This window comes from Eucalyptus grandis, chromosome 3 (assembly GCF_016545825.1).
Source record: "Eucalyptus grandis isolate ANBG69807.140 chromosome 3, ASM1654582v1, whole genome shotgun sequence".
NCBI lineage: Eukaryota > Viridiplantae > Streptophyta > Magnoliopsida > Myrtales > Myrtaceae > Eucalyptus > Eucalyptus grandis.
The window spans coordinates 31,022,842-31,036,218 of record NC_052614.1 but is presented as its reverse complement, the minus strand read 5'-3'; the positions used below and the strand labels follow the sequence as shown (position 1 = coordinate 31,036,218).

The 13,377-nt window shown below is 38.4% G+C and overlaps 1 protein-coding gene across 1 annotated transcript; it reads right to left on the bottom strand.

The window, feature by feature from the left end:
- Nucleotides 1–4,735: 4,735 nt before the first annotated feature.
- On the bottom strand, nucleotides 4,736–12,661 carry LOC104437095 (uncharacterized protein At1g32220, chloroplastic). The gene is made up of 10 exons (XM_010049983.3): nucleotides 12,411–12,661; nucleotides 10,949–11,066; nucleotides 10,699–10,787; nucleotides 10,181–10,236; nucleotides 10,043–10,098; nucleotides 8,801–8,894; nucleotides 7,249–7,328; nucleotides 6,907–6,949; nucleotides 6,406–6,497; nucleotides 4,736–5,241 (listed from the first exon to the last, which is right to left on the bottom strand). Exons 1-10 carry the CDS (start codon nucleotides 12,464–12,466, stop codon nucleotides 5,062–5,064), a joined length of 864 nt encoding a protein of 287 aa, XP_010048285.2. The 5' UTR covers nucleotides 12,467–12,661; the 3' UTR covers nucleotides 4,736–5,061.
- Between the last annotated feature and the right edge of the window lie 716 nt (nucleotides 12,662–13,377).

The following is a 13,377-nucleotide window of genomic DNA, read 5'->3' as shown; positions in this document are numbered from 1 at the left end:
TCATCCTCTTATTTGGAAGGAAGATGATTTCCCTGAACAGCTCAAGACGTTATTGTGGTACTTAACATGTACATCAAGAGGCCTGCTTTCCATATGCTCAATCATGGAGTGAAATACAAGATTGAGAAGATCAAAGATTTACAAAGCTGGAAATACCCCCAGGAGGTTATTCAGCAAATCCAGAACGACAGTCTTGCTGAGAACCTGGAGAACCTCATGTGGCAATGCCACACAGACCTATTCAGATTTAATGGAGGTTCGATTCTTTACCCTTTTGGGTTAAAAATGAATTATCCATTCATTCATCCTCTTATTTGGAAGGAAGATGATTTCCCTGAACAGCTCAAGACGTTATTGTGGTACTTAACATGTACATCAAGAGGCCTGCTTTCCATATGCTCAATCATGGAGTGAAATACAAGATTGAGAAGATCAAAGATTTACAAAGCTGGAAATACCCCCAGGAGGTTATTCAGCAAATCCAGAACGACAGTCTTGCTAAGAACCTGGAGAACCTCATGTGGCAATGCCACACAGACCTATTCAGATTCAATGGAGGTTCGATTCTTTACCCTTTTGGGTTAAAAATGAATTATCCATTCATTCATCCTCTTATTTGGAAGGAAGATGATTTCCCTGAACAGCTCAAGACGTTATTGTGGTACTTAACCAATAAGTACCTGATAGCCATTGAAATTCCAACCAGAAGGTTCATTGCCAACCTCACTAGGATATTCTTACTAGGAAGAAATGTTGAAAAAGAAAGTGATAAGAATCTCTTAGACTTTCTTAACTGGTTCTATTCTCCTACTTACTGGAAACAACTCTTGGAAAAGGAACTAAGAACCATGACACCGAATCCTGAAGTCCATACCATCCTGTTTTTCAGACATCCATGGCATTTTTTCACAAACAATGGAAGAATCATTGATGCCCCACAAGAAATAGGAACCACATCCTATAAACCTTACTTGGACAGCCGAGAAGCACGGATTCACAAATCTTATCCAAGATCTGTTAGACTTTGTGAACACGAATACCGAGAACTCCAGAGAATCCTGTGCCAGGAAAACAAAACCATTCCCGAAGATTTTTGGCATAAAATACCCACTACGTGGGATCATTATGACCTAGCACCAGAAGCTAAGGAAGCACTCGGACAATACAGACAAGCTACATCGTCCCAAGAGCATGAAATGACAAGCGAAGATGACATTGTCCAATCCACCCAGGACCCCTATGCGCGCTTTGGAGGCCCTCTGTCCCAGGATCCCTACGAACAGGGACCTTCATCCTTATTCCAAAGCATGGACACATCTTTCTATGCACAGGCATCCAACTGGCCTCAGCCAAGAATTCCTGCCGACACTCAAGAAAATGAAAACACAAATTGGGCTGAAGAAGAAGCATCACATTGGGCTCATGAGGAAGCATCCTCATCACGAAGGCTGAATCAAATTCTCTCACCTGAAGACCTTGAAGCTCTTGAACAGAAATACGAGGCACATCTCCTAGAAGACAGCTCAGATGACTCAGTTTGTAGCTACAATGCTCGTGACGGACGAGACCGCTGAGTCCGTACAATTTCACTGTAGCAAATCACTGTTCACTTTTACTGTAGCACTAGGCTAGGGAAAGTACTGTTCACAATACAGTTACTGTTCATAGTGTGCGAATAATTCCCTCCCGGAAGTTTCCGGTGCCTCTGTTTGTATCTGGACCCGTGAGTGAGGTCCCTGTGTGCGTCCTTGTGACCTCTTATTGTCTATATAAGGCAAGGAGGGTGTATCGTTTTGGGCAGAGTCCCTTGAAGTAAAGTGAGTGTTTTATGAAAACTCTCTCTATGGCTTTCTAAACTCCTCTTCTTCTTCAGCCTGGTAGGATCCTCCAAGAAATGCAGCTTGGGTAGATTAGAAACGTTTCCATCCTGGCATCTCTGAGTGTCTCTAGGCTCTGAACTAAAGGGCGAGTGGTTTCCTGCTAAAAGGCTATCCCTGTAGGGCTTGAACGGGAGTTGTTCGCCCATTGTGGGATGCATACCTGCAGAAAATTTACTCTCCTTCCCTGGTTCTAAGTCTAGGTCCATTCATGTATGTCATTCGCACATGTCCTTCTCAGATTCTATGTCACTATGCTTGTCATTCGCACATGTCACTATTCGATTTTAATGTTATAATGTATACCATTAGCACATATCATAATTTGATTCCATCGTGATCACACGTGTCATTTCGTTATGCCATATTCAAATTTCCATTTTATAATGCATGTAATATGCACATATCCAATTCAAACTCCATGTCATTACACTAGTCATTTACTCATGTTGCATTTAAATTCCCTATGACCATGCATGTGATTCGCCCATGTCATAATTGGATTTCCATGTAATGATGCACATCATTCGCACATGCCATAATTTGATTTCAACGTTAGGCATTCAATTTCTAAGTCACTTACATGTAGTTATCTCATGTCTTATTCGAACTCTACATAATTACACATGCCATTTGCAACATACCGTGTGCCATTCATCCATATATAATTCGATCTCCATGTTATCCTACATGTCATCCTCGTTCTATATTATAGTACGTCATATTTAATGCTCTCACTTGTCATTTGTGCATGTCATTTGCACTTGTCATATTCAATTGCATATAAAAGTAGCATATGTATCAATCAAACACCACATATCGCTCATAGTACATTTCAAAATACACAATCACACACAATTCGGGTTATCTAGTTCACAATAATGACACTATCTTTTCGCCTGATTGTGTATTCGCGAAAATTTGAATTTTCCAAACATGCAAGACAATTGTGAATCCATCCAGCACATAACCGAACGCCAAAGCTCACACTCTTGGTTACGCAATAGAATAATCACCTCACACAGGTCACCGAGGTAGTTTATTCCTCTATACCTGCTTAGGCATTCTAGGAATCGACCTAGGATTGATAAAAAAAATAAATTGGTGGCGAATCATCTTTACTTTTCAAAATTCACATTATTGGTTTCATAGCCAACTCGAATCAAGAGTTTAGGGAGAACTTAGAATCATCCACCTGACCCGCTTTGCGATTTTCGAGGGGCTACGAATTAAAGCCAAAATATATGTTTTTGTTCCTATCAACTATGAAGAAGTTAAATTATACGAGGATTAAACCATTGATTATTCAGTTATTAAACCTATGAAAAGTTGAAAATTTAGTGAGAAGAATAATCATAGAGATTGTGCATTTAATCATAAAAGATAATTTTTTTTTTTTCAAAAAGTCATGCTTAGTCATGTGACAAAATTTTTAGAAATATATATGTTTTTATTGAGAATAACTCTTTCGCGATGGACTTGCCAATTTTAACTTTTATTCAATTTTCTAATGTGCATAAAATTTAGCTTTTACTTTTTTTATAATAGCCAGTCAAGGTCGCTGGTCTGTGGCAAGGGCCATCCTCTCGAGAGAGGGACGCCCAAGCTTAGGATGGCGAGGGCCACCCTTGCTTGATATAGTGAGTGGCTACCCTTGCCAATTCGAGGCTCATCGTTTCTCTCCCAAAGCTAACCACAATGGCCCTCGCTTAAGACCGACAAACGAAAGAAGGAAAAAAAGAAGAGAATAAAAGAAGAGAAAAGAAAAAAAAAAGTAAATAAATAAAGAAAAGAGAAAAATAAATGATAAAATTATTTAAAAATTGTTCATGTCATCACCAATCGTCGCTAGCAATACGACATAAGACGATTGTCGTACACCACGACTGACATACACATAAGCAATTTTTTGTCAATAAACTCAATTGACAAAAAATAAAAAGATTTATCACTCAATTAGTATCATTAAAAGATTTAAGGTAGAAATGAAAACGTACAATAAGTTTATGACTTTTTGAACAATTCTCCCTACTGAAATTCAATGAATGAAAAAAAAAATATATATATAATGTTGCACATGTGACAATTGACATGTGAAGATTGGCTAATATTCTTAGAGTACTTTGGACAATTTCCCCATGAAATTATAATGTTGCACACGTGACAAGGTCTAATGGTCGAACATAATAAATACAAATTTCTCAAAAATATAATATGATTAATATCACGAAAAACTTCGATGTATTTATAACAAATTTATCACCCATTAGCTTAATGTTTCCATTAAACTGAATTAATGCCACAAAAAACTATAAACTAGTACACCCGTGTGAAACATATGCAAAACTAGTTCACTCATCAACTGTCACATGTCATCCAACTCGACAATTTTATAATAAAATTTAGAGGAAGCTAACCGAGAGTAAGTCTATTGAAAATATCAATCTGGGATTTTTTATAATCAAAAAATTAATTTGAAATAAATTTATCATATGAATACTTCATAAATTTATCACAGGAATAACAACTTGAAGTTTTTCGTGATATAAACCCAAAATACTTCATAAATTTATCACAGGAATAACAACTTGAAGTTTTTCGTGATATAAACCCAAAATAAAAGTTCAAGCTTGTAAAATGAGAGAAGGAAGAAACCGACCCACTGGAATGTATGATGATCAATTGAAAAGGTATGAAAAGAAACCATGGCTGATCGGAAACCCTACACCTCTAACTGATGATCAATAAAAGTGTTCTTGCATGGCCTCTTAATTCTTGCAATTTTCCCAACTTTTCAGTTTAATATTTTATTGGATCCTGCGCCAGAAGTAAACTGAGTCTGGAAAACATATTTCACATTGAGGGTGAAAACAATGCAATGTTATTTTATCCTTGCCCAATGTACTTATCCTTGAAGGGATAATTTCACTGAAGTTCAGGGATAAATATCCGTGACTCAAAGAAGGGAAACCACAATATACATAAGGATATAGCGCTTCCAAGCGCATTTATTGCCTTCAAGGTTTGGACTAACAATTCATCTCTTGGTCCTACAGGCATCTGAAGACTCCAAAATGGCCAAAAAAATAAGAAAACCCTTTGATTTGAAACGACATCCGAATGGTCATGTTATTAACAGCTCTATAAGATTGAACCAATAAAGAGGAAAGGTGTGGGACCAGTTTTACTTCAACTTTTGTTGGCTATATCGGAGTATTCCGTGGACGTCTATGATGCCTGGAGGGAAGACGGGATCCGTGGCTGCTCTAACAGCCACCTTCGCCACGGCAGTGACATTCACAGGAGGTGTGAAGAGGGGGCCGACAAGCGGCAGTTGGTTGAGCGGCTTCGTGTGTTGAAAGATCTGCAAACATTGAGCCATGCAAAGAAATCACTCTTCGGAAAAGATAAAGTCGGCATAAATATAGTAGGCATGGCAACTTCCAAGTTCAGGGTCAACTTAAGCAAGGTACTAGCAAATATTCTCAGCGATGAGGGCAGTAAAATACAGCCCATGATCATAGAAAGCAAGACTTTGGCCAACATCGTTAAGGCATTAGATCATTTTGTGTAGACCTCACAAGGGTAAGTGTCAAAAACATGCCACATTCAAATACAAAACAGATGAAATTGCTTTTGGTCCACTTTCAAAAGGTTTTGACTCGTCTGTTATCGGTGGGAATACCTAATATTTGTTTCATCACAAGAGTCCCTGTTGGTGACAAAGTGGCCAGTTGCTACTATAGATTGCTCATATGAAGAATTAAGCATGCTTAGAGCATGAAAAGCTGAAGTCCCTGCATGTTTATGATGATGCTTACTGCTATAAGGCAGAGTTTCAGAGACAGAAATCAAAATTTTCCTTAATTTCCCAAAACAAAAATTGTAACCTCTCAGAAAGGTTCTCTTGCTAAGAATTCTTCACCTAATCTCTAGAATCAGTGAGAATCTACTACCCCCGAAGAGGAACTGAAAGGTTAGGGCTTTGACACAATGATATGGCATTAATATATCATCCAACCACTCGCATATGAAGTTGTGAGATCCCTTTGGACTTCTTTCCAACAGTCAATATGAACCCAATCCTCATAAATGGTTTGCATTATTTCCATATTTGGAATATGCTTCATTTTTTTCACACAAACAGGAAAAAGACAAAAGAAAACAACCAGAGAAAAGAGCCAAAAAAGTAAGACCAAATTCGCTAAGAAGAGTAAAGTAAAGAGAGAACTGCTTCTATTCCAAGCAGGGAAAGCCAGTTGCTCAGTGAAGCAGACATCAACTGTAAGCAACTGAATAGTTCAGGCTATTCTGGCAATAGAACCTCAAGCAGAAGCAAGTTATTCTATCTATGGTGAATGCAGTCAACCAATTTAGAAATTCATGATTAGATGAATTTCTAAATTAAGAAAACAAGCATTTAAGAAAAGCCTAGTTGAAACTCGTGATTAGATGAATCATAAGGGAGGTTTTCAAAGATTGAGTAGCGGCAGAAGAACAGTCAATACCGAGGAACAGGTCAACTTACCATCTCCATAGGAGATCCAATCACTCCCAGCGGTATCTTCATGCTCCCAACTCGGCGAGTCCCATATATAAACCCAGGCCTCAAAATCACTCCTGAGTATATGAACAGTTTAGTATTTTTCCAGTAAATAAAAGCCATTGTGCAATGCAGATGGCATAGCAATGCTCCTGTCTGATTATCATGCAACATCTGACTGTCAATTTCTGTAGGATAATTGACAGCAATTAGGCATTGTTGCTGGCCTTATTCTTGAACTATGGAAAGGAAAAACAATCAGTCTTACAAGACTTCTACCGTTCATGCACTTAAAAACCATAGGGCCTGCATAAGCACATCAATCTTAATCCAACAATAAGATATTCGCTCAGAGTTATTGACTTCTATTCTATACAAATCCATCTGGGTACAGGTTGCAAGGCACTTTAGTAAATTACTAGCCCTTTTAGTGTGCAGATTCCTGAAATAGCCTATTTACAAGTAAAGGAAAAACAGTTATATCACCTCCATAGGGGAACTTTGTCAGCAGCTCTGTTTCAGCAGCTCTCTGCAGCCAAAATAAATGAAAGAGAAATCAGTAAGATCGAAATCTAACATAGTGCTCATTATTCTTCAAGCTGATGTCAAGCATATGTTATCTATATATTAAGCAGTTGAATCCAGCTTATAGATTTGGCATTGCACTCAGAAAGCATTTACTCATATCTGACTTAACTTGCACTTGAAAAAAGCTTCATCAAAAAGCATTAGAGCAATTTATGGATAATAAATAAGGCCTCCCAATAATTGAAGCTTTAACTACCAAATTCTGTACACTTGACAAGATGTAAATTTTATAGACAATACCTTTCCCTCATAATATCCTTGGATTAAATAATTCACGACACCAAAGTCAGCTGCAGAGATGTATACGAATCTTTTTACACCTGCAAGAGATACAGGTCACAACTATATCTAGCCATACCATTTGTATACAGATACAATTCCCTGAAGGAATATCATGAAAGAACCTGTCAATGCAAACAGTCCACAGAAAATGAAATGGTTTGAACAACAATAGTTCACAGCAAATGGTTTAAAATCAATTTTTCAGCAATAACTGTGCTAGCCAACAGTCCACACAGCACACCTAGGAAATTGCAATTTGTAGTAACAGATTAAACTTCTCCAGGGCCATAAAATGGTTGGTTAGCTGGCACCATGCAAGAAACTGCCTTTAGCAAACGGTTTTATTGACATGTAAATTTTCCAGGCTACACTGAAAACACTAGCCAAGGCAAAAGAAGTGCAAGGGGAAACCCAGCATTCATGAGATTTAGCATTGAAAACAAGACAAAGAAAAGCCAACACCACTAAAAGTTGCTGGACAGAAACCTCAAAGCTGAGCTAACCATGAAATTAGAATACTTGTAGGATAAAAGCAGCAGACGTTGAATGCGTAGCTTGTTCAAAATAAACTGTTCATAATGACGCTGTACAAATGCCTACATGGAAAGAAAGAGTAGTCCTATTTTTCCCATATTGTGAGTCCTTCAAACAGATTTTATAAGAGTCTAGAGGGGAAAAATGAATACTCATGATTTTCAGCTTTCTGTGAACACAATTGGTAGTGCTACTTTTAAGGACCTAACAAGAATATTCTGGAGATAAGAGGTATCAAAGAGTGAGAAAAGTCCCAGGACCCACTATAAGCACGGTAGTGATCAAAGACCAAAGAGATGCGTAGTGTTTAAATATTAAATCTCGACTTTATCTAATAGTTTTTCAATTAAAACTATGACTTGGTATCAAAATCAAGTTCAACTACAGTTATGAGGAATCAACTAAAACATAATAATTGATACCTCATAAACTGTAACGACACCTATTTAGGCAGATACATGAATGATCCCTTGCTATAATGACAGATGGACAATTATAATCAGTTTATAAATGAAAAAGTAAAAAGGGGCTATAATAAAATAGGAGAAAGTGGTACCATTATTGGAAAGGCCAGACGTAATAAGAAATTCGAACTAATTGAGAACTTAAGAAAAAACAGCAAGTACTGCTCACAGAGGAAAAAGTCGAGGCACACTTGTTTAAAATGAATTGTATCAAGAATCTGTCGATATCAAAGGAAATTGAATGCATCAAGGAATTTAATCTCAATAGATAAGTACGAACCTTTAACATGATCAACTTTTGGTAAAATGAATCCTCTTACACCAAAAAAAAATGTGAAAAAAAATTATATTTAGATATATACATAATTCAGCCAGTTCAAAATATTAGGGAAAAGCAAGATAATAGTTTCAGAGAACCTAGTACTATATTTATAAAATACTGACAAAATGCACAATCTCGTAGGCAAGTGGTGACCAGAAATGCCAAGGGGAAAGTAGGTAAAACTACACACCTTGCTCTGAAGCAGCTCTAATTGCATTGATATTTGCAGTCCCATTGATCTTGTACATTTGAGAATTGGATCCAAAACCACCGACACAAGATATCTAGACAACAAATTAGCATAAAAGATCAACTTGTCACCCAGATCATATGGACATCCTATTTCTTGCTTTATTAAAACATTAAAGATCAGTGGAAAAAAAAAAAGATCAGTGAAATTCAAATTACAAAAGCTATATGCAAAATAAAATTTACATATCAGATTCATAATTACCAATCACAAGCATGTCTCCACTCAGCCATGCATGCACTTCATTTTCCATTCAGTGGTAAAATAGAACTATACCACCTCTAGTAAATGCAAAGCTAACAACAAATAACTTCAGTCAGAAGCATCTTCCATCACATATGAATAGAATAAGCAGAGATATGATCTCAACAAACCCTCATATGAAGAAAATGAAATTCACAAGCCAAGTTTATCCCAACCACTATAGAAGATTGGACTACCACAGATAATACAAAACAAACAAGGCTTGTGAGAAGATTGGACTACAACATTGTGAAACCAACAAGGCTTGTTCAAATTGGACAGTAAAAATATAAAATTTCTCTGTGGGATCATGTATAAAAAAACTCAATGATCTCCTCAAGCTATCCTCTACATACTGGAGTTAGACAAATCAAGTTATTCAAACATCTAAGTGATCACCCAGCACCAACCCTACCTCCAAAGACCACGCCCATTACACATCTCCTGAGTAATGCATAACTACACCAGCAAGGCAGACATGTGAATGCATCCTCAAAGTGCAAGTATGGTGTGAGCATGGACGTATCAGTGTAGGTGTGGATGCCCGCACGTGGAGCCACAGACACAGAGTCAGGCTAGCAATTCTTTAACATGGAGGAGCACTTTTATTGGATTAGCAACATTGATTTAATAAACATCCAGGGAAAGGGTAACAAAAAGAAAGAATTTCAAAGAGCTAAAAGCAGCTGTTTCCACAGTGATGGATCTAGCATTTTACTGATTATTTATGAAGTCAATCTTTTTATGTGGCTCAATTCTGAGTATCATACTAGTAGGTTCAAGAGATCCACTACCAATACTGAACAGATAAGTCACCACAAAAAAAAAAAAAAAAAAAGTAAACCTCTTACAATGCATGACATATTTATTATACTAGACAATGCGATATCTAAAAAGAGATGCTAATTACAATAAGCATGGAGAGCTTAAGAAACTTACAACAGAGGTGACTCCAGTCAGAGCATCCTTCAAGGTTTCAGGTGCAAGAAGATTGCCTAAAAGATAGGGAGTTGAATCAGCAGAGTGTAACAAATCTAAAATCTCGCAAAATGAGACTGCTTGAAGTGATTACCAAACCTTGATGCCAGGTGACATCATTAGCCCATGCATCATGTAAAGACGACCTCCCAGACCTGAATGAAAGAAGTAAAAATACATAAGCCTAAGAGAAACAAGTCAACAATTTAACCATCTGAATATTTATACAGCTCCCGGGCGTTCTGAGTGAAGATTCACTTTATGTCCATGAAAATAATAAGTCCACACCATATGCCGTTGATAATCATCAAGCAGCATGCAGAATCAAATTTCACCATCTTCTTTTCTAAAAACAATAAGCGTTATTCATTCCAATGGGTTTCATCACATCTTTTCTCCTAAAGGCTAATCAACTTGAATAAGAGCAGTGCCTCTATCAAGAATAGGCATTTACCCTACTGGTCTCACTGAACATGCATACCTATTCTTATGATTTCACTAAATATGCTCATCATAGCCTCGCATGTCTGAATATTAATACATATACTCTAGTAGTCTTATGGAGAAACTTGTCAAGTATAAATTATTAGGATACATTCTTGTCATTCAGATCATACCTGCTGAGACTAGCAACAACCAATCCACGATTTAGAGCCTCTTTGCATACATGTGAACCAACAAATCCATTCCCGCCCAATACAAGTAGCTAAATCAAGTGACAGAAAGCAACATGCCTTAGTATATGAAAATGAAAAACGATAGTATGAGCAACAGTAAATACAGCTAATACTAAGTCAATGACATGAGGTTGGTTCTCCTAGTTCAACTCCAACTACAATTAGAAGTATCCAATGTCTAGCAAAGTACCTTTTCCGTAGGTGGTGGAGGCATATTCACTGTCTCTGCTTCCTCAACTTTAAAGGGTTCATCAACCTTGTTAGATTCTGTTGAAAGATGTCTCCAACTCGTAGACGAAGATATTTTACTGTTTGATGACAGACACCAAGACCAAGATATGAATATTACTTGCAACTAACAAAATACATCAGGACAGAAAGACATTATTCAGACCATTTTCTACCAAAACTTCCACGCATCTAAAATTGCAAAAGTACATGACTGGCAATTCCATTAATGTGCTGCACTTCTGCTTCTAATTTTTGTCACAATGTCAATTTGCTCAATCAAAGATTCCGAGACCCTCTTAATTCATGTCATATTCAGATAATCCTTGGAGTTCAACTCTTCTTAATCCCACCATGTTATTAGCATGCCATATGTTGAAAGATATAATTTTTTCCACTCAAGCAATGAAAACACATGTTTAAAAACTTCAAAAATCAAAAGATGAAGGAACACTGAGAAATTACTATACTTAGATACAGGGAACGAACCCCACCAAACAGCAAAGAAAGTAAAGCATTGCATATGTCAAAGCAGAACATTCATAGTTATTCTTATTGGATAAAAGAGGAAAATAAGTAGCTATCATCAGAAATATGCATGAGGTTGTCATCTTGAAGCAACCGCTGCTAACATCAGCCAACGTAAATGATGGTCTCTCAAAACATCCAAGGTTAATGGCAATTACAACAATAGGTTTGGTGAGACAAAGTTACTCAAGATTCATTTCCAAAACAAACTGAGATTATCAAATGAGCATCTCTCTCGACCCCCTAACAGCGATTCCAGTATAGCAACTACATCAAATCAGCTTGCCATCTCCACTAAGCACGTTTAGCTTCAAAGATCTCCACGGGGTATTAATCTAACATGCCATTAAAGCTTCAATCACATTAAGCAAGCATTGGTTTCAAATGAGTGGAAAAGCAAGTGGGCTGACAGAAACATAGTCCACTGCCCATCACATAATCACTCGTCAACACCATGATAGATCATAATCACGAAGCATTGACAGCCACACTCAAGAAGATAAAAGTAAAATCGAAAGAACCACCCTCGAGACCTTCAAGAATCACATTTCCCATATCCACTCGAACATTCATGATCAGTCCACACTCATCGTTGGTCCATTACAATACACACATAAACAGACACGGGCCCTCCAAAGCCACTCGGCCCAATCTGACCAGCTACGAAATGCGTGAAAACACAACACTCATGAACATCAAACCGCGAGTCTAGAAAGACATACTATTCGACCCAGAACCGCATTTTCCTCAATTACTCAAGAAAGACGACGAAAATCACAGGCACGAGCCACGCGATCGAAACCCAGACAGGAACTAAGCGCAAAAGCCATAACCCAGCACCCGCAATCCTGATAACAAGATCATCAAACAAGGGAAGAAGGGGCGAGAAGTAGTACGGGAATGAAGCCAACGACGACTTCGAGCAGGCCAGCCGCGAAACCACCGCCTTCATTTCGGGATTCAAGGACGAGGGGCTCTCTCGAAATCGCTTGATGATGAATTCGACGCTCGCGGAGTCTCGGAGTTCTCGGCTTTCGGCAAGAGCAGCGGGACGACGTTCAATAGGGAATCGAGCGAAGGCGAAGCAAGCTCGAGGCTCGAGAGTTTTGGTTCGGGGGGACACGTGGCGCTAGCTCGAGCTGGACAGGTCGCGAGCCCACGTGGCTCGTCCTGCGCCCGTGACATTTCCAGGGCTCGCGCGCGCCTTGGGGTGAGGAGGGTGATTAGGATCCGGTGCTTGCGCAGCGTAGGTTTGCTTGGGGTGCACCCCCCCACCCCGCGGCGGCCGTCTCGACGTCGGACGGGGGCGATCGATTTTCGCGGGAGCTCGGCGCACGTGGACCGTCAGATTATGTGAATCTCATTAAAAATTTAATGATTTACGTGAATTGAACCCGCGCGAATTGAGTGCATGTGCGATGATGCAGACGAGTTTTGGGGCTGCATTTGATTTAACTTTTGCGAGCAATTTTAGACCTCGAAAGTGTTTGGTTCAAAGTTCTCTCAGTAAATGCTCAGTACTCGGAGCAATTCTCATCCTATCTTGAGCTTTGAATATTTTTGAATTACCCGGTTTAATAAATTTATTACCCTTTCAAATTGTCCTTTGCTAATTTATTTAAGTTCCAAATTTGCCCTCATCCTTATTTCTGCTGCACATAGGGTTGCCTAGGGTCACATGGCATCCGCGTCGCCTCACATGGGGTTGCTTTATCTTTAGCAGCCCGTCTCCTAAGCTCTTATCCGTGCTCCAATTCATTTATTATTTTTAAATTGGTTTTGCAATAAATATTGTGTTTACTAAAGGCTATTTAATTATTAGGATTCTAGTGGCCACTCTTCTAATATGAAAGAATGAGATGA

Coding starts and splice junctions, on each gene's coding strand:
- LOC104437095 (XM_010049983.3), bottom strand. CDS start 12,466: ATGAAGGCGGTGGTTTCGCGGCTGGCCTGCTCGAAGTCGTCGTTGGCT. Junction 10,099..10,180: donor TGATGTCACCTGGCATCAAG/GTTTGGTAATCA, acceptor CCTATCTTTTAG/GCAATCTTCTTGCACCTGAA. Junction 8,895..10,042: donor TGACTGGAGTCACCTCTGTT/GTAAGTTTCTTA, acceptor TTTGTTGTCTAG/ATATCTTGTGTCGGTGGTTT.